This window comes from Vanessa atalanta, chromosome 1 (genome assembly GCF_905147765.1).
Source record: "Vanessa atalanta chromosome 1, ilVanAtal1.2, whole genome shotgun sequence".
Lineage (NCBI taxonomy): Eukaryota > Metazoa > Arthropoda > Insecta > Lepidoptera > Nymphalidae > Vanessa > Vanessa atalanta.
Window position 1 is genome coordinate 1,360,079 of NC_061871.1, and position 21,911 is coordinate 1,381,989.

Consider the following 21,911-nt stretch of genomic DNA (forward strand, 5'->3'; position numbering starts at 1 on the left):
GGTGGCGCAAAGGTGGTGTTAGCAATGGTTAATATTTCTCACAGCGCCTTTGTCTATGGGCGGTGGTGACCTCTTACCATCAGGTGGCCCATATTCTCGTCGGCCAACCAATGCAATAAAAAAACAAAAAAACTAACTACACATTTAAATGGAACCAAACATGAAGCATACCTTTATACCTAACAAATATAAATAATTTTGAATGGGTTCATAAATGATAAATTTAAATTGATAACCTCCATCTGTTTAAGCCAGTTAACAAATATATTCTATATTTAGATAATTATAATCTTTTGAAGAGGTTCATAAAGCTATAAATGTGATCAACAATATGTGGATTCTACAACTGTGCCTATCCCTGAGGAAAATATCAGATATAAGGCCAGATGTTTTTTTTATAAATACAGACAAAAAACGCTGAAAATACTTTAATTCTATTTGACATTTTTATACAATTTTTAATTTTAAGAATAATTAATATATTCCTAGATACGAAAAGCAAAGAAGGCATGCATAGATCTAAGTCCAATATAGTGCGTCGGTCGGATTAGTAAACGATGGATTAGAAAAAACACAGTCACACTGCGTTATTACAGCACAAGAAAAATATTTGCAATCCGAGTCACAAGGTCACATGAGTGAACTACTTGCTTTTGACTTGACAGACGTTAAAGTCCTGCCTACGTCCTGCTAGGTATTTGATGAATCGATTATTTAGCCATTACAATAAGTTAAGCATTACAAAAATAACGTCCTTATTTAAACTGTAATACTCTAAATTAAAACGTATATATTGAATAAGAATTTCATTTTGAATCGCAATACTGAAAATATGAAAAATATAATAGGCCACGTTTTCTAAAATATATTTAACCAACTTGTATTTGAGGTCGCTACAGCGCTGAAACAACAATTACGTAAGCAACAGATGCAATGCGAATCCGAATCACTTATACAAATCAGGGATCGCGCAGCGCTTAAATCATAGAGTGATGAGATTTTTTTTTACATGCGAAAAGCTAAGTTCACTTAGTATATTAACAGTCAGGTTGATTCTGTAATCTAGATTTGTTTATATATTGTATACAGGGTTACTGGTAATTCGATATATTGCTAGGAGATGATAGGGGTGACTTTTTCAAATATTTTAAAGCCCCCATATGCATTATGAAAATGTGAACCATTTTTGAGTTATCAATTTTTTTTAACTTTTTTCAAAGTAAGTCTAAGATGCAACTTCAAAAATTTATTTAAAAAAATATTTTAATTTAAATGTAATTTTTTCTTCTGATTTATAAAAACTATTAAACACAATAAAAAAAATGCGAGAAAGAAAACGATTTATTTAATATTTTTTACACAAAAACGCCTTAAAGACAAAATAAACATTTTAAAACTTGTCTTGCAGACATTACAAACATTGCCATTATCTTAGCTCTCCAAAAATGTATAACAACTAGGAATTTATTTCAAAGCGACCGAAAAAAAAATGACCACAAAAGAACGCTGGTGGAAATTCATTTTATATGCATATGGGAGTTAAAATAATCGCAAAAAGTCTAAGTCAGTCCTTTTACCTCCTAACGGGAATACGTCGAATTACCAATAAAGCTATATATGATATTTAGTTAAAAATATGATTCTAGTCTACGTCGTCGGATGACGTATGGTACACGCTAAACGAGACGACGTTCCAGAAACAACACCGTATTTTCTAATAACTATAAATAATTTAATCACAAATTACATTAAGCACTAAGCCGTCCCAGGCAGGTAATGTCGAGAGTTGAGTAAGCAAGTGGCAGCCACCCGGTGTGTTTCTCTTCCGGTGATAAATTATACAGGAACCCTTACAATGTCCATATTAATCACAATACAATAATTATATTAATATAAGTAAATGATCTGGTATCCTCAGCACTTTTTTTTATGATATCGGTAGGCAGACAAGCAAAAGGGCCACCTGATGGTAAGTGGTACCCACCGCTCATAGACAATGGCGTTGTAAGAAATATTAACTATTCCTTACATCACCAATGCGCCACCAACTTTGGGAACTAAGATGTTACGTCCCTTGTGCCTATAGTTACACTGACTCACTCACCCTTCAAACCGGAACACAACAATGATGAGTACTGCTCTTTGGCGGTAGAATATCTGATGAGTGGGTGGTACCTACCCAGACGGGCTTGCACAAAGCCCTACCACCAAGTAAAAACATTCCTCCAATTCAAATAAACTTCGAATCGCTTAAACCTACTTAAAATCAGCAATCGCGCAGCGCTTAAATCGTAAGTTGCTGACAAATTTCTTTACATACGAAATGTTAAATTTGCGTATAATTTATTTTCACCTAGAATATTATCTGTGTCTACTTTGTTCTGTAATCCGGATTTGTTAGTATAATATTTTAAGTGAATAATGCTTTTAAATAAATAGGAATTTTGTTCTTCAAATTCCAATATACTTCACCTTTGCTGTCCGAATATATAGGCTTAGTAATTATTTTGTGAAGCAATTTATATGTTTCTGGAACTAATAACGTCATAGATAGACCTATGTACCTAATGTATGAAAGTCGGCCTTACTACACGACCCAATATATTTTTTTATGATGTATGTAGGCCGACCAGCAAATGGACCACGTGATAGTAAGTGGATACCACACATAGACAATAGCGCTGTAAAAAAAATTAATCTTTCCATACATCTCCAATGCGCCACCAACCTTGAAAACTAAGCTATAATGCCCATCGTGCCTGTAGTTACACTGAATCGCTCACAATTGTACGGATACATAATAATTATTGTTGGAATGGCCCAATGGTTAGAACACGTGCATCTCAACCGATGATTTCGGGTTCAAACTCAGGCAAGCTCCACTGAATTTTCATGTGCTTAATTTGTGTTTATAATTCATCTCGTGCTCGGCGGTGAAGGAAAACATCGCGAGGAAAGCTGCATGTGTTTAATTTCAACGAAATTCTGTCACATGTGTATTCCACCAACCCGCATTGGAGCAGCGTGTTGGAATATGCTCCAAACCTTCTCCTCGAAGGGAGAGGAGGCCTTAGCCCAGCAGTGGGAAATTTACAGGCTGTTTATCTTATGTTATTGTTGGTAAAAATATGGGATTATATTTTATTTTACTTCCTTTTTTGTTATTCTTCATGGGGCTGAGGTATTTCAGAACCGGTGTTAAATTCCTGACAGTCAATAAATGAGTAAAGAATGTAAATAATTTGAACTCCTAAAAATATTTTCTTCGCTTTTGTAGAAGAAAATTTCATTAGTGTTTGTCTAAAGCAAAAGGAGAATAAATACTGTCTGCAGGACTGTTGCAGTTTCTTGTTGACTGTCTCCGTTTGACTTTTTAAGTTCAACGCTATCCTTTTTTATGAGTTTCCTTTAACTTATGCTCCTAAAAAACAAAAGTCAAAACGTTTTAACGTTTATAATCTATGAAGATTCTTAACGTTAACTTTACGTTTCTTAGTGGTTGTACAAGCCTCTGGGACGGGAACCACCTCCTCAACATATATTCAGCCGTCAAGCAACAATACTAGGTATTGTTGTATTCCAAATTGATGGGTGAGTGAGCCAGTGTAACTACAGACACAAGGGACTTAACATCTCAGTTCCCAACATTGGTGACGCATTGGTTATGTAAGTGGTTATGTAATTTGTTCAGTGGTGACCAATTGCCATAAGGTGGCCCAATTGGCCGACCACGTACCGATACCATGAAAACGGACCCAGTTACGGCCAACCTCACCACCATTTCATCACACTGTTCCAATATGGTTTGGTATTCACCAATATATGTACATCATGTACAAAGTACAGATTTTCACACAAAGTTTTCCTTACCGAACGCGAATTGAATTTTAGGCGTAAATTGGAAATTCCATGGAACAGAGAAAAGTGTTATTAAAACATTTGAGAATTTATTTTAAATGATTTTTTGAATCAACCAATTTTGTGAACCAACAAATCTATTTACCTAACATCAATTATTTGTAAAAGATACACAAATATTTGCTCCAATCTAAACGTTTTCAATTAAACAGAGCTATTTGCTTCCATATTCGTGTATTTACAAATTATTATATAAAAATATTTTAAAAGAGACGTATTGAAATTTAAAAAATTTTGGCGTCGCGGGACATCCGTTCCAAGCAGATGACAAACATTGAAATTGATTGTTATTTAAAAAGATTAGGGAAAAACGATAAATAAATGTTTTTGTTATTGTTGTATTCAATACTAAATATAGCAATGATATATAATTATTAAGAGACAATAATATTAAACCATATTCTTCAACAGAGGAACGAGCGGTATAGATATCGATCTGAGACGAGTGGACATCGATCAATGTCCTCTCAAGCCGGGATCGACGCAGCTGAACATATTCGCGGGAACTGACAAGTGTAAGAAGACAACTACAGAGGTGAGTCATCAATTATATACAAAAACAAGTATTACAGTAATTATATATGATCTTCACATCATCCCTAATGCGTTGGTACCATCTGACGGGGTTTTTGGCACAATAGCATCGCGCCCGCTCTTTGGTCGAGTTAAATAGCGCGTTTCCCGGGCTTCCTGTTGTACATTTCCGTCCCTTTTCACGAAAACCCTCTCATAGCTTGTAGGAATGTATATGGGAAAAATGTTACACATCAATAATTAAAGAAACAAAGCTTTACAACTTACACAAAATAGTTGCTTCTAAAATAAACGTCAAGTAGCACGCCATCTCGCAGTGTAACCTCGTAAGGCAACATTTAACACTATCTACGGTTGATCCGAATACCGTTATCGTCACACATTTATTTAACGAGAAATTCTGGAAACAAATTGATAAAAATAAAATGTGAATTTCAATCCATAAAAGTTAAAACTTTTATTAAATCCGTTTCGTTGCTTCAATTTGATTAAAAAACTGTTTTCAGTTGATTAACTCGCGTTAAGACAGCTTAATACGGGACAAATGGGTGCTCATAAATTAACGAATATACAACAAGGACCTCAAGTGACCTTGAAAGCACAAACTTATTTCTCGTTATTTTTTATTATTTATTGAATAGAAAATGTATTCAGAACGATCTGTATTTACCGCCGTTTCGTAATATAAATAGATAAGAACAACAGTCAATAAAGACTTTAAAATTTTTATCTCAAAAACTCCGTATCAAATACCATGTGCAGGAAAATTAATTTCGAACATAGATGCCGCAAATTCCGAGCACCGGGTGACGCCATTTAGCCAGATTTAGGCCAGAGTCTAGAACTTAACAGTTACACTTCTGCCTCGGAAAGCACATAAAGCTCTGTGCAAAAACTTTTTCAGGTCATGGCATGAGTGTTAGTCATTTCTAACATCAATGTATCAACAATCTTGAGATATAAAATTTTAAGTATGTTGTGCCGCTTAATATGACAATAGATATCAGTTTTATTATATGAAAAAAGTAGGTATTATATGTAAAAAATTATTTCCATTTCAATGGCATACATTTTAATACTGCAATCTCGAAAACTTTTATTGATAGCTGTTTTTCAAAAAGCTATGTAAAAGCTTTCACGCTTCGTCGACTTAAGAACTTTTTACTTTTCACTCAGTGGAATCCTTTAGAAAGATTGAGAAGGGTATTTTTCGATATGATGCTCAGCGAAGCAATCGGGGTACGAAACATCGATCTCGTCAACTGCACTTCTTTCTCTCTAATTCGTAAAAGAACAGCTTAAGACCATTTCTTTTGTCATCCTCATCAGGGTCATCAGTAGAATAAGTGAGGCAAGAACATTGTTATCTATAAAACTTGTTTGTTGTTTATGTTATTGTTTGAGTTATTCTATAACTAAAAATTATGCCAGCTAGACTCAGCGTGGGCCACTTGGGATAAAATAAAATGAAAATTCAATGTTCTATAAATTGGAATAATTTATCTTATTTAAAATTAATACGTAGGCGCCATTGACGATTCGCCAGGCCAGTGTAAACTAAGTTTGTATGAAAGAGAGTACATCAACAAATTTCCAGTTGCACGAAGATAATGCTAATATTTAAGGGAGCAGGAATCTGGACCATGGACCTGGATTGGAACCAGGAAACTGCAGCCGTCCACAATTTAATATTTCAGCTTTAATTTAATAAAATATAAACAGGTTCAATAATAATTAAACTAACCAAAAGATTTAGACCTTTACCGTGATGTGAAAGCATGATTTTACCTTTATGAGGTTTAGGTCCTGCTTACTATAAATGACTATTTCAACTCCGGAGTACCATTCCAATGGGTCAAGAATCACTGTAAACCACAAAAACATGACTACGACTTTCTAAATTGAAAACTAAAGCATTTAAGCAAAAAAAAAATTAAGTACTTATTATTTTTGATCGTTAAAAATTAGGAACATGTAGTAAAAAGTTTTAACAAACTTCTAAACTCCATAATTGTTATAGTAATCTGAAAAGATATATTTGCTATTAAAACACTGAACTCCTATTCAATCACAAATTAAAAGACAATAAATAGGACTCACCGACATATTCAGTATATCGAATTTGAAGTTTGAATTCGGTGCTAAACTGATGACAGAGAAAAGAACAAATACGAAAGTTCCTGAAACTTTGAAAGGTTTAAGGAGCGTGGACAGTATCGCTATCAAAAATACCCCAAATTAAATAGAAATTATATCTGGAAATTCCAAAAAATGGGAAGTAAGAAATGGTTTAACGGTACGGATTCAAGCAAATTCACAATCTTGTGACGTTTAAGATAATTATTAAAAATTAAAATTGTACAAAATAATTATTAATGTAATAGCCTCAATTGTAAATGAATTATAAAAATAAAATTTGCCAAATTGTAATGGAGGTTAGCAAAGAAAACTCATGCCATCGACTCATAGCGCACGCAATCAGTTCGTGACGAGGGCACAAAAACTTCTGCTGAAACTGCCAACCAAATAAGTAATAAGGTAAAAATTCGTTTTTTTTTTTGGTATCGGTAGATGGACTAGCAAATGGGCCACCTGATGGTAAGCGATCACCACCGCCCATAGACAATGGTACTGTAAGAAATATTAACCATGCCTTACACCACCAATGCGCCACGAACCTTGGGAACTATGATGTTATGTCCCTTGTGCCTGTAGTTCCACTGGCTCACTATTTATAATTGATAACATACTGTTTATCTCTCGTAAGTTACAACCGTGAGTGTACAATTAGTATAAGAGCAAATAATCTCTCCACTCGTTGCCAATTATCCCATACTCACCTTAATAGATCTTATCGCTCACCGGTGGCATTCTTGGGCTTCTTTTAAATTTATTTTGCGTTACTACATCTATTGATCAATATTGTAAGATTAATGTGACAATTAGTAATTAAGAATGAAGCTTGGAATTATATTGTAATGAAAATTGATGATTATAATTTATAAGATTAGTTTTTAGTTTTGTTTTTAGACGACGCTCCATGTACAATATTTGCGTTAAAAAATCGCCTATACTATAAATAATTATTTATAAAGCCCTCAAAATATAATGTTACACTATCCTGAAGTACTCAGCCGAAATAAATCGATTTCTCTTGTTTCTTTTTCATTCTATTTAAAATTATTTACGTACGCTTTAAATTTATATCTTCAATCTTAATTAAAAAGTAAATGCTTACCTATTGAACTATACAGGTATAACAATTACAAACGCGTACAAAATTTTAAATCAGAAGTTTCATGAGGTTTTATTTGTAAAGCAACAGAGTACTGCGTGAGAGCACGGCGGCCGTGTATTCATCGGAGTCGGTGCATGCGCTGGGTTCGAAATGAAACTATTATTATGCAAATGAATTTCGAGCATATGACCCTTTTTAAAACATAAGCTTTGTAATCTCGCTGTGAATGGCATTTCTGTTACGGTATTTATACAGCTCTTGCTGCTGTAATTAGCTTAAAACTTGTAAGCCAGGTATTTTATCGACATATTTAACTGTTGAACTCAGGTACTTAGGAAATAACAATATAATTTTTTTGAAAAATTACACATTTATTCCAGGAAACTGTACTAAGATTTGCATTTTTATTTCAAATCAGGTTGAATCAGTTCAACGAGTGTTCTAAGCTTTGAAACTGTGTAATTTTTCTGACGTAACATTATTCAGACCATGATTAACAATGACATTAACGAGATACTGTTTTTAATTAAGGTAAACAATGACATTATTATTAATAAACTAAATGGGAAAACCTAAGAAAAAATATCACAAGAGCAAATGGAGTGGGCAGAGCATTAAAGCGAAGCAACAAAAGCGAATACAAAATCAAAAGCGAATGCAAATCAAGGCGAAAATAAATTGGACCCGTATGAAGTCGGAACAGGTCGCTTGCAAAAATATAAATAAATAATAAAATTAAAAAAGCAGCCATGTGCGAGTCAGACTCACCCTTGAAGGGTTCCGTAGCAGCAAGTAACAAGGTTTATGTTTATGATTTTTTTTTTTTTTTATTGAATGAGGGTAAATTGCGGTTTACGATTTATGATGTATTAAAAAAAACTACATAATAGATCTCGTTGAAACCAATTTTCGGTGGAAGTTTGCATGGTAATGTACATCATATATTTTTTTTAGTTTTATCATTCTCTTATTTTCAAAGTTACAGGGAGGGGACACACTTTTTACCACTTTGGAAGTATCTCTCGCGCAAACTTATCAGTTTAGAAAAAAAATATACTAGAAATCTCAATATAATTTTTGAAGACCGATCTATAGATACCCGTATGGGTTTGATGAAAAAAAATTTCAACTTTTAGTTCTAAGTATGGAGAACCCCCAAAATTTATTGCTTTTTTTTCATTTTTGTGTGAAAATCTTAATGCGGTTCACAGAATACATCTACTTACCAAGTTTAAACAGTATAGTTCTTATAGTTTCGGAAAAAAGTGGCTGTGACATACGGACGGACAGACAGACGATCTATAAGGGTTCCGGTTTTTGCCTTTTCCTACGGAACCCAGGTCATATTGTTTTAATTGTTCATATTATTATTATAGTTGACTATGTTTCCCTTGATATTGTATCGAAAGAAAGGGTAGCTACAATTTTTCTTGACGTTCTTCTCAATTATCTACATTTCAAATCGATTTGAAACAGGTTGCTGACATTTATTTAAATCCAGTAATACGACAAGTTGAAGGTGCTTCTAAGAGCCTACTTGAGTAGATAATACCTTGATTTAAAGCCAAATGGAATACATTTTTATGGAATTGTCAATACAGCCAGTTTTATTACAGACATGAGAGGCATAACTGCTTAGATTTTACGTAGTGGTAAGGCTTTGTGGTAGCCCGTCTTTGTAGGTACACCTACCACTAAACAGCAATATTTAGTCTTGTTGTGTTTCGGTTTAAAGGGTGAGTGAACCAGTATAGTGAACAACTACAGGCACAAGCGAATAACTTAGTTGCCAAGATTGTGGGTGCATGTAAGGAATGATTAAAATTTCTAAAATCATCTATTGGCGTTGGTGACTACTTACCATCAGGTAACCTATTTGCCAGTTCTTCTAACTGTAAAAAATCATAAATAGCATGGCGGGCGAAGCTTTAAACGTATACTTAATACAAGGTGATTTTTTTGCTATATCTATTTACCAACAACGACGAAAATAAGTCATATATAATAAAAAAAGCGATCGTTTACTGTACCCACAGCTTTAAATAAATCTGGTCCTGAATTTTATTCAAAGGAAAATCACTCCAATATAACAGATGTTAACCGAGATGGATCTTACTTACTTTAAGAGGCCAATCGATAGAAACTGTTTTAGGTACTTTGAAAATAAAGGACCATTTTATTGAGTGCTCAGAGACTTTTGCTCATTCCGTAATTTAGATTAAGTGGTGCTTATAATGAGTATTCTTTTACTGTATTTGTTTTAAAGACAACCTATGATAATATTACACTGTTTTCTTGTTTATTTGTTCGTCAGGGATGACGAAAGATTCGATTCAAATGACAAATGAGCTCACATGTGCTTAATTTGTGCGTATAGTCTCCTTCGTGGTGGTGAAGGAAAACATAATGAGGAAACCTAAATGAGTAAGATGAAATATTGCCACATGTGTATCAAGCTCCATTGGAGCCGCATGGTGGAATAAACAACCTTCTCTTTGATGGATGAGAAAAGCTTTGAATGTAATAATTAAGCAAATAAGCCAACTGGTGAGAGGTCATTACCACCTAAAGACATTGGCGCTGTAAGAAATATTAACCATTCCCTAAAGGTCAGCAACACACCTGTAGGCCCCTCGGTGCTGTCCAAATATCCAGCTCTGCAAAAACAAAACTTCGCCAAAGCGCTACAAATCTTGGGAACTTATCCCTGTGCCAATAGTTACACTAACTCGATAAAATTTGAAACTGGAACAAATCCGCTAGAATATCTGATGAGTAGGTCGTACCAACCCAAGCACGAAACCCTACCTCTCGGTTATTATTTAAGTATATTTGGTGTAATAAATACTAATCAGAGATCGGTAATTAGACGGTATTATCCAGCATTGTGCAATCGCATATCGCGTAATATTATACTCGATTTTTGGTCGCGATCATATCCATTTTTTATCTCACTCGACGTTTCAACACAATGGCACCCGTCATGGTAACGAGCTGACTGAAATAAAATATGATCACGCATAAATCCGAGCATATATAATGGGTTTTTTATAACGCGAAAATTTGAAATGTCAAAATCACATATCAAATAATTCTAATCCATAAACACACCTGGCGAATTTACCACGCATCTCACTCGTGAAATATTGACAAGCAACTGACAGTGATACGATATTCTGAAATGTGTATCTTTATAATTATTTTAGTCAATGTCGCTGGTAACGTGCTGACATTTAACAATTGCGGTGTGATTCTACTTCTTACAAACTAAATTTACAGTTCACGTTTCTTTCCGTATTTATCAACAATGCAACTAAATATATATATTTTTTGTTTTTTTTTTAAAGTATTTTAAGGTACTATTTATTTATTAGAAAGCAAGAAGAAGCTTTACAATGTATTTTTTTACTAGCGACCCGCCCCGGGTGCATTACTGATACTAAATATACTACAGAATGTCATTATATTATATACAAAGTTCATAGCTTTTTGTCATTAGACAATAGAAACCGCTATGCCAGGGACATTTGAAATCTATAATATCTTGGAAAATATTATACTAAATTATATTATACTATGTAATGATCTGCAAGCTTAAATCTTACAACATATTATAGTTACAAAAATTCGTACAAAATTCAAAGTAACAATTGTTCATAATTTCAGCATGAAATGGGCCTTCACTAGGCCCACATTAAGACCCAACATAACCATTCGTTTGTCAAGATTAAATAGCTTAGTATTACTCCCCGTTAGGCTATTAGAATTTGGTAACAAGATTTCCTCTTTGCGGCAAACATGAAATGTTCTCATATTTCACAAATACCATTACTACCGAAAATAGTATTTGCGTATAACGTGATTTGATCGAATATATAATCAGAAATATAACATTAAAAATTGTCTATCTGAATCTACTTGAAGTATATTTTTAGATAAATATGGTATTGAGATAAGAAATACAATTATGACCAAAAGGTAAATAAATGGATTGTCAGCTGAGCTTTATCTGGTGCAATCCTTAAGCTGAGATTATTAGAAATTAAATTCTAACTTTTAACTTAGAATAAAAAATTTACAAGTTAAGTATTAAGAATGATCTATAACATTTTTAAGAACTCAATTTAATGATTCCCTTAACAGTTTATTTTCGTGATCTGTATATTTTTTACTTTTAAATATAACCCGATAGAAATTGCGAAATCACAATCAATAATCAAAAGTTTAAATTGTTAAAAGTTATAATATTTCAGACCGCTATAACATGGCGCCCTATTTGGAAGTAATTTCATTGATTGTTGACATAGGATAATATATATACCCAAAATTAATAAAGCTCTCAAGGTTCAATTTGCCATAGCAACAACATTGAATAAAATAATTGGTTTATAATAGGACGATAAGAAATCTCAAAATGTGACTAATGTCGCAAACGTCCTGACATTACATTTTGATTCTTCTGTTGTTGATCTAGATTCTAGAAAAAGTGAATGCTCACTTAAATTGGTTTTGGGTGGTTCGTGACTCACCGGCCTTAGTCATGTGAACGAAAGTCGTCTATAACATTGAATGGAAAATGTTTAAGATTTATTTTATGCCATGCCGTGAGCAGTTTCTGTGGTTTACTGAATAAGAGTAATGATAAATATTTTAACCTTCTCTAACTGATCATTGTTTAACTTATATTCGATATTTCATTTGATCTTCCCTGAATTTATTTCGCGTATGAACGTATCATTAATAGTTTTGTTATGTATCCGGCGATTTCCGATAATTCCGTAATGTTTACCCAGACTAACGAGTAAATTATTTGTTCTAATATAGTTTTAGTTATTTAAATTTTGATTTATGACAAATAAATATAATGTTAAACAGAGATATCAGTAGTCAAAATTAAATAAAAAAGATCACCATTATTCAAGTTCTTAATTTAAAAAATTAGGGTCTATACATTGTCGTTAGACTTGAATAATAAATTATACGAAATTCGACAATGACGACGCTGAATATCCACATAAAGAATGTTTAAGTATCTTGTAAATAAATAAGTCAACATTTAAAGCAACCACGATATTAAGATTCAAAAGAGCCTGTAAAAGCCCATCTGAATAAATCATTTCTTGGCTTGAACGTCTAAAATCTTTTTTAACATTCAGGCGACGTTCAGCGATATTAAACTACTATATACTTAATTTAAGCCTAATACTTCCATGGGAATACACCATAAATTTGACTTCAATATTTATATCCAAATTTGAATTGTCGAAGCTTGAATATAGGCAGAACACTTATTCCCAACGCAAATGTGTATTCATTCTGAATTTACGCAATATTTGCAAGCAAATATCGACGTAGTATTATTTGGTTTGGGAAGCATTGATTGGGAAATATTTCAGTCATGTATTTAGATGCTATGTTTGTATTGTATTTGTATGCTATTCTATAGTCAAAAATTAATTTAATTCATCACCACGAAGACCCACCGAGAAGCTATTGTATTGTAATAATGCCTTGTCGCTTGATGGTGCAGATGTTTTCGAACCTTTAAAATTCTCTCTCTATTTAAGATTTAAGATGCTATTACTATAACGCATCTATAAATTATTTTCTGACATAAAAACCTCATTACAAATTTGAATGTACGCCATTACGTAAAAGACTACCATATACACGAGGATATAAAATTACTTCGCGGTTGTGTATCGTGACAAAAATCGTATATGAAATTTAAAATAAAAAGGAAAGTAGCACTTATTTTTATCATGAAGACGGTTGTATCTGTATTATTTGGTTTATTGCAAGAGTTAGTGGTCTGGAGGTCAAGACAAGGGCGTTTCTCGCATCAAAAGATCTGATCTACACAATACGGTAGGCACTGTTTTGTAAAACGCCAGAACTGACATAAGTATGCAAATCGACGGACGGCCCTTAAACGAGATCGTTGGCTTTTTAGACACAGTAATAGTTTTGGTGAAAATACTCAGCATATTTCACAAAGCTGGATTAGAGCCGAAATGTAGAATAATTTTGAAGGCGAAAAAAACGTTACTAATGAAATTTATGTTACATAAATTAACAGTTATTTAAATGAAAACTTCGTTACTTTTGAGTGGTAGCAATTTTATTTGTATCCGAACGTTTTAATTTATATTCGCCGTTTAAAATAACAGTTATATCATCTAAAACTTAATTTGGGATCCCTAAGGATTTTTTCCACTCGATACGTAAAACTAATAATATTATTCATAATTTAAATGCTTTATTGACCCAATTTCATTTCATCATAAATCTATAACAAATACAAATAATAAATTTGTCGTTAGTATACTATCATTTTTACGTACGTTAAAGGCACACATATATAGAAACATCGAACAAAACAAGACATATCACTAAAACAATTATTCTGTTGACGCTACAATTTTATGTGAACTTTCAACGCGGCTATAAATTCCCGTTTCTGCAGCAACAAAATCTTTTACTCTCATTGCTCGAATGATGGCACGTCCGTTTTATAAATGGCCTTTCGGCCGCATCCGTTTATTTTATAACAGTGTCTCTCTATTTTTCGTCAGTACCGTCATAAAAATCAGGCCATCAATCCCTGTTCAAATTCCAATACATAGATATATAATGTTCACTTTACGCATTTTTTTAAACTAAATCTCTTCGTAATTTAATTGTATAACATGTAACTGAACACTAATTTTAAGTTATGTTATTGTTTTTAATCCGATAATTATAACAATGTTTAATGTACTATTATGATGTACTTTTTCTCACTGTGGTAAAGTATCTAAATAAATAACCATAAATAATTTATTAGTGCGTTTCAGAGGACTGGGGTTAGCATTGCGAACCACTTAGTCACACATAACGTTTCTAGTAAAGACTAGCTATAATAATACAGTTGTTGTTTTGACCTATTTCGACTCAAGCGAGACTAGTATCGCTAAGTATGTGAGCAAGCAAAATAACCTATATTCCTTCACTCTCATAATGGACTGCTACAGTAAATCTGACATGACCGGAAAGAGTTCAGATCAGTTCCGACGGTTTTACACTGTTGATACTACTCGACAAAAAATTCCAATAATATTGGCCCAATCCAATTTTAAACATGGGACTAAGTATTCGATCTTATAAACTAGTCATTAAACAAACATGTTTATTTTATTCATAAAAGATAAATGATTGAAAAGCTTCACTGTAATTGGAGTATCGTTTAGTTTATTTCAAACATTGAGTCACTATGACCCACAAACAAGGTTGACCTTGAATTAAAAACTTTACCGTGTCGATCGTTGTGTCACCGTTCGCCCGTTCCTAACACCAATCCATCCGAATTTTCGTTGTCTGTAAACGACATTCGTTCGCTGTTAACGTTTTAACGATTTCATTATTTACGACATCATTTTTAGCAACCATTCTATTTAAAATATAAAAAAGTCAAAAGTCAAAAATCTTTATTCAATATAGAAGTGTTTACACTTGCTTATTGATAGTCAAAAATCTACCATCGGTTCGGAATTTAACACCTCAGACCTGAGAAGAACCGGCGAAAGAAACTCTGCGGGATATTTTTTTTTCCATTTTGCATGTACAATAATAATTATATTTTAGTTATTTGAAACATCATTTTTAGCAACCATTCTATTTAATATAATTATAAATATTTTAGATAAATAAATGGACAAATGGGCCACACGGTAAGTGTTCACCACTGCCCTTAGACATTGGCGCCGTATGATATATTAACCATTTCTTAAATAACAAATTCGCCAACAAGCTTGGAAACTGAGATGTAACATCTCTTGTGGCTGTAGTTACATTGGCTAACTCATCCTTGAAACCGAAATACGATAAATATGTATTGCTGCGTAGCGGTTGGATATATTACGACGGAAAGGTGGTACCCCGACTTAAATTAAATCTTACAAATCTTGTAGTTCATAATATTGAGTTTCGATGTTTGTGAGGCTATCGCGATCCAACTAATGGACGGCCTTTTATGACACTCGACATGGATGAAATCATACCATATGTGGGATGATCGTTTGTTAAAAGATACGGCTATAATTTAGTGAAAATATTTACCAAGCTCGTGCCAAGACTTAATGATTTATATTTCATATATGGCCAGGAATGTGCATTTATATAAAATGAATCATATATATCATTTTATTTTCTTAAAAAGGAAAGGCTGCTTTCGTGCAAAGAGTAATCCGATTGATGTTAATGGAATTTTAATAAATTTTATTTCTATAACATGGGCTATGGGAAATGGTCTGCGAGGCAGATTATTAATTTGTAAATACTTTAAATACATAGACGATTTATCCCTTATAAATCCAAGTTAACTACGATTGTATAACAGATTCCCCACAATTTTTAACTAAATATTTGTAGAAGTTATAAATCTTACTAATGGTGGTAGATTTTTGACAATCAATAAGCAAGTTTAAACACTATCTATATCTATATTGAATAAAGATTTTTGACTTTGACTTTGACTTTGACTAATATTATAGTTTCTAAAGTTTGGATAGATGAGTGTTTGTTGCTCATTAACGCCAGATCGGCCGAACGAATCTTGATAAAATTTGACACATTGACTACCTTCTAAAAGGCACGAACTAGTGTAGTTATATCTTCAAAAACTAGTGTAGTTGTATATAAAATCCCAACAGAATATTCAATATTAAATATATTATAAATTCTGATGTTATAATTTGTTGAATGACTTTTTCAATCTTGAGTAGATAAGTACAGTTACCATTTTATTTTAGATTCATTTCAATTAATTTTCACATCGTATTTTTTCTTATCACTTAAACGTCTATTTACCGTTATTTTTTTATTTTTATTTTTTTTATACTTTTTTAAACTGAAAAAAAAAAATGTCAGTGTGGGCCACGTCTTCCAAGAAGACGACAAGCTCGCGAAGTCCAGCGAAGATATTCTGATGTTTAGTAAAAATATAAAATAACGCCACAATTTATAAAAATAAAATATAAAGAAAGGCACGGGCAACTGTGAGCCCGTGGATGTTGTATATTAAAAATAAAAAAAAAAACGTCTATTTACCAATTTTTGCCAGTCATTTTTGAGGTCATATATCAGAAAAAGCTCATATGAACAAAAGTCGTGTATGTAGTCTACTAAGATACTAAACTATATTCAGAGAATTCTAAATAGAAGTAAGCTGAATAACTTTTCGATCCGGTAGGGTTTCGACTGCGTCATAGTTTAAGCTGGAATGATTCACTAATTCCATTCGGCCCAATGAGATCTTCATATAGATTTTCGGTGTCAAAGCACGGTCAGTTGAAGTTTGACCCGATGAAGCGTAGATCACTATAGTACCTTAGAATAAGGCCAGTAGAAATGGAAGTGACATATCGAATTTTAGGCTAACGAAATTTAAGTTTGGCAAATGTGCCACACTTTACACTTATATAAAGAACTATGCCTGTGATAGTTCGAAAAAATAAATCTCAGGCAAAGCAAATCATGTCTTTAATTTTTGGTTATCTTGTTTCGTTTGATATAGGTTGCTCGTTTTGTATGAACCAGGTGTTTTACGTAAGGTGTTTTCTCTAAGGCACGAAAAAATAAACACCGAAAAATTTACAAACAATTTCCTGTTGAAAATTTCATGACAGAAAATCCGAATATTTTTTAAGACTTCCGAGGATACAGCCGGCTAGCCAATCGTCCAAGGACATTCTTCGCTTTAATTATTTCATTGTGTTTATTATTTAATACATAATTTATAGCCAAAGCAACTTCGTTCCAATCAGGTATTCCGTAAACCTCGTGGTTTTTATATTAATTCTGACCTGTCACTTCTAAAGTTCAGCCTGTTCAGAGTATAAAATGCAGTAACATTATTCACCCGTATTACGAATCGACTCAAACGGTTCGATGAACTTTAAATTCGCCATTATTTTATACGATCTATCGACTAAGATTAATTAGCAAACGAGATGGACCTTCGTTGTGATATAATTTTATTTGTATGATGGGGCCGGGCAGACGTTCATATGGGCTGATGGTAAGTGGTCACCACGTCCGTAGACATTGACGCTGTAAGAAATATTAACCATTCCATAAATCAAGTTTTCTTCATCGCCAATTAATATATTAATTATTTTAAAAACAAATCAAGCTAATGAAAATTCAATAGTGCTTCTCTTAATATAAACTGGTTGAGATTAAAGTTTTGTAACCACAGGGTCATCTCAGCTTTACAATAATATAGTAATTCGACTCTTAAGTTTATCTCATCATATATTCTCTCTTCTCATCTCGTCGTACAGTGGTCACTACGATGAGAAAATCATTTCGTCATAAAACGTCACACTTTACTAGTGGTGAAACTATGTGTATAATCTTGGTCGATTCAATTAACTCACCAGATTTTCATTGTCAAGATACAGTCTATGGTAAGGTCAAACTCGAGGGACACGAGAAGTTTAATTTAATAGTTGGATGCACACAGACTCCTACAAGCAGACCGCCTTCCATCAGATAGTGCAATACATAATCATTTCAAAATAATATTTATTTCGGAAACACAACAATATATTATATAATAAAAAAAGCGTTCCATACGAAAGTAATATTCAGCTGTTCGAAATGGAACCTTTACAAACATATCAACACACAAACAGGTGTCTTCTATAAAGAAATGTAACGATAAAAAAAAGCAAATTACGATTACCTGCTTAATTTATGAAAGTCGTTGAAATTCTTAGTGATATATTTATATGGGTTATTATTCTATTAGTTATTCAATGAAGGAGTTCGAATTATTTTGGCTAAGTTTCACAAAAGTGATAACATAACAAAATAGTAAAACGTTATAATATTCTCGTAGACGTTGAAGATTGACAATAAGATGGACAATTCGAGGCGTATCTTCATTGGAGGACCCTTAATTTGATTTGATTAATATCAATAATGATATTTATAGGTTTGCAAGATTGGATCATATTACTGCATTAATTCAAAGAAATGTGGTCATTAGTGGTCATTATTGATATTTTATTTAAAATGCTTTACCTAAGATCTGTACCGATTTTCAGCTCTCTATGAATTATTATTAATTGAAATGCCTTTTTATCGCAAGTACAATGAAATAAAATATTTGAGATTTGTATTTTTTTAATGAAAAACTTAGAGCGCGTTTTAATATACAAGTTCAACTTGGTAATCTGACTGGTCACAGGTGGAGAGATTCAGGTCAATTTAAAAGGCTGACTGTATTTTAATATTTGTCAGTATATTTTAAAAATGAACTAAATTGTAGTAAAGTAAGGGAGGGCTATATTTTATATTGATTCATTTAATAAAGTATTAAAAAAATTTTAGTTTTGACGCTGATTTTATAAACTAAAGTAATTAATTTCCTAATAAAACCAAGAACCATCTGCAAGTGACGTTCGTTCTGAATAATTTAAATAAATTTAACATGAATAAGTTTTGTTGATTAACAAATAATTTATCAGTAATTTCAATTTCCATTAAATAACTTTACTTTACAAGAAGTATTTTCACATAGTGTTGATGGTGATTCGTATTTATTGAATTAGTTTGTTCCTAGCTTCATAATATATTAAAACTGTTTCTTTGACGTCTATTTACAAAGCCATCTTTGAGCTCATCATTAATAAAGAACCGCATCAGCGCGTCTGACCCGACGTCGTACCCTCTATATATATTTTACCTCCTAACAATGCTTTGTATTAATATTCATTCTTGTAATTGTGAATCTAATTTTAGATACAATGAAGGTAAAGACAGATTCCTGAGTTGATAACTCACAAAATGGCTTATGTTTTATACAATACGACTGTAAATTTAGAATGGATAAAAGTAATGACCAACCATTTGTTGAATGATTTTCTGCTCCGTTGCTGATATCAATAGAAATAACATTAGGCATTTGTGTCTAACGTCATTTGTTATGTTAAATGAATTGATATTAATTGTATTGACTTAACATTCACATTAAGAGCGACATATTCTACTTGCAATTTGACCAAAATATAATCTATGAACAAAAAAAATCAGTCAGAAGGCAGCCCACTTAAAAGGTTTGCAAAAAATATACAACAGGAGAGTATTTAGGAAAAATAAATGTCGGTTGACACATGCATGTCAGTGAGGCAAATATGCGGACTAAACAAAATTTTTATCTATGGTGCTGGTATGGTAAACCTAATTCTGGTACTCTTTATGAAGAGATGTGTGAGAGTGAGACTAATAATTTCTTAAATAGTCGTCTGGAGAAGTGTCAAAACCACCAAGAGAAAATAGCAACAAATGCATAAGCTGGCTGCAAACCGTTACAAAAATGATTTTCGCTCGTTTTGGAAGGCCAGAATAAAATACGAGGCTATTCCTGTATGTGTCGGCAGCCTGAGTGGTTCGGGTGAAATAGCTGATGTTTTCAGAGAACACAGGCAACAGTTTTATAATATACTTACTGTCAGATTACCGTTAGGAACCTCGCAGTCGATGCTTAATACTCAGCCTGGTCAAAGGGTATCAATGGCACTGCTAAGGAAGTGAGTCAATTTTTGTCTAAGACACTCATATCTGCCTGAAGATATGATAAAACTGTAGTTATATCAGTAGTTAAAAATAAGATGGCTGATATTGCAGACAGAAGTAATTATAGGGCTAACCTTTGGCTACAGATATTTGAAAATAATTTGATCGAGTGCTCAATTCACAACTGGAATGTTACATTCAGCATCACGATAGCCAGTTTGGCTTTCGAGCTGAGTTACCAATCTCTAAAGGATTGGTGCAGAGGTCATGGTAATCAGTGCTTTTTTTTTACTTTTATATATTGTACTAACATTAGAAGAAGAAACATGTCACATAAATGAGAATATAAAAAAATAAATGATTTATTGTTATATAATCTTGAAAAATGGTTTCGTACCCTCTGACGGACAATTCTAGCACCACACATAATCATTGCTCAAATCAAATAGCTCGCGCTTCCCCGCCTTCCTGTTACACACTTCAGTCTATTTTCACGATGTCACTCCCACAGATTCCAAAAAGCGAGATGAAAATAAAAAAAAAACACTTATACATTAAATGATAAAAAGTAACAACATTATAGGCGATACTAGGATGATAAAAATAATAATAAATATGGCACAAAATTTAATCCTAAAACTTTGGGTGTTACTGATTTATTTTATAATCAATTAAGATTTGATCCACACATACTAATTAAGGCTAAAATAAGGTGTTAATCAAATAATATTAAGAAATGATAGAGAATCTTAAAACGGCTACGTCTATTTAAAGGATGTATGAAATTCTCCATCTAAAAATGTAACAGTGCAACATCAATTCATCTGGATTACAAATTTAGCCGAATCCTAACAGACAAGGAAATACCGGAAAATGAAAAAAGTTTAACCATCTCGATTCATTGCAAAATTATTAGATGTCAATCACGTTAGATGAGTTTCGAGAAACTTGTGACACCAGTCTTCTATAGCTTGCTGTTGATATTATCTGAATAGTAAAAAAATATATATAACTTAAACATAGAAGTATTAAATAAGTTATTAAATATAAAAGGTTTACTTTTTTGGCACGAAAGTTTTTCTTTCGTTTTTATTTGAACTTTACAATGTGCTCAAAAACGAATCAGGTTATTGATAATGAATAAACAAGTAATATATTAAATAAAATATAAATTTGGCCATGCTATAATATTTCATTTATTTTAATAACGTTTGTGTCCCACAGTGTGTTCCTGTTCCTGGATTGGGGTTCAGAAGAGGGTCATATCGATGCGTTTGTCGTCGTGGATTTTATTTTCCAAACACGACCGCTGAAAATAGATTTTATAATGGAAGTGACATCGAAGAAGAATATGAGAAGAATCTATCAGTAAGCCAATTATTATATTATAATCTTAAGTCACATCTAGTGTGACAAAAAAAAAATCTTATTGAAAAAATAATTCTTATTTTGTCAAGAAGAGATTATTCGATAATTCGAATGATATATTATATAACTTATAAATCAACAATCACGATCGATTCAAGCGCACGACTGGCATATAAAGATGAAAGATTATATTACAAAAAATATGTTTTGCTGACGGTAGTAGTTGAGCCTAATTGGCTAAGAAAGACTGGTATGTGTTTTTCATACATTCATCCTACTACTCGTTATTCTT

At 32.6% G+C, this 21,911-nt stretch overlaps 1 protein-coding gene across 1 annotated transcript in view; it reads left to right on the forward strand.

The window, feature by feature from the left end:
* LOC125077199 (probable G-protein coupled receptor 158) overlaps positions 1-21,911 on the forward strand; it is a 191,068-nt gene that overhangs the window by 152,252 nt on the left and 16,905 nt on the right. The window contains exons 4-5 of the mRNA XM_047689059.1: positions 4,330-4,453; positions 21,476-21,619. Of these exons, the coding sequence (XP_047545015.1) occupies positions 4,330-4,453; positions 21,476-21,619 (268 nt within the window). The remainder of the gene's footprint in view (positions 1-4,329; positions 4,454-21,475; positions 21,620-21,911) is intronic.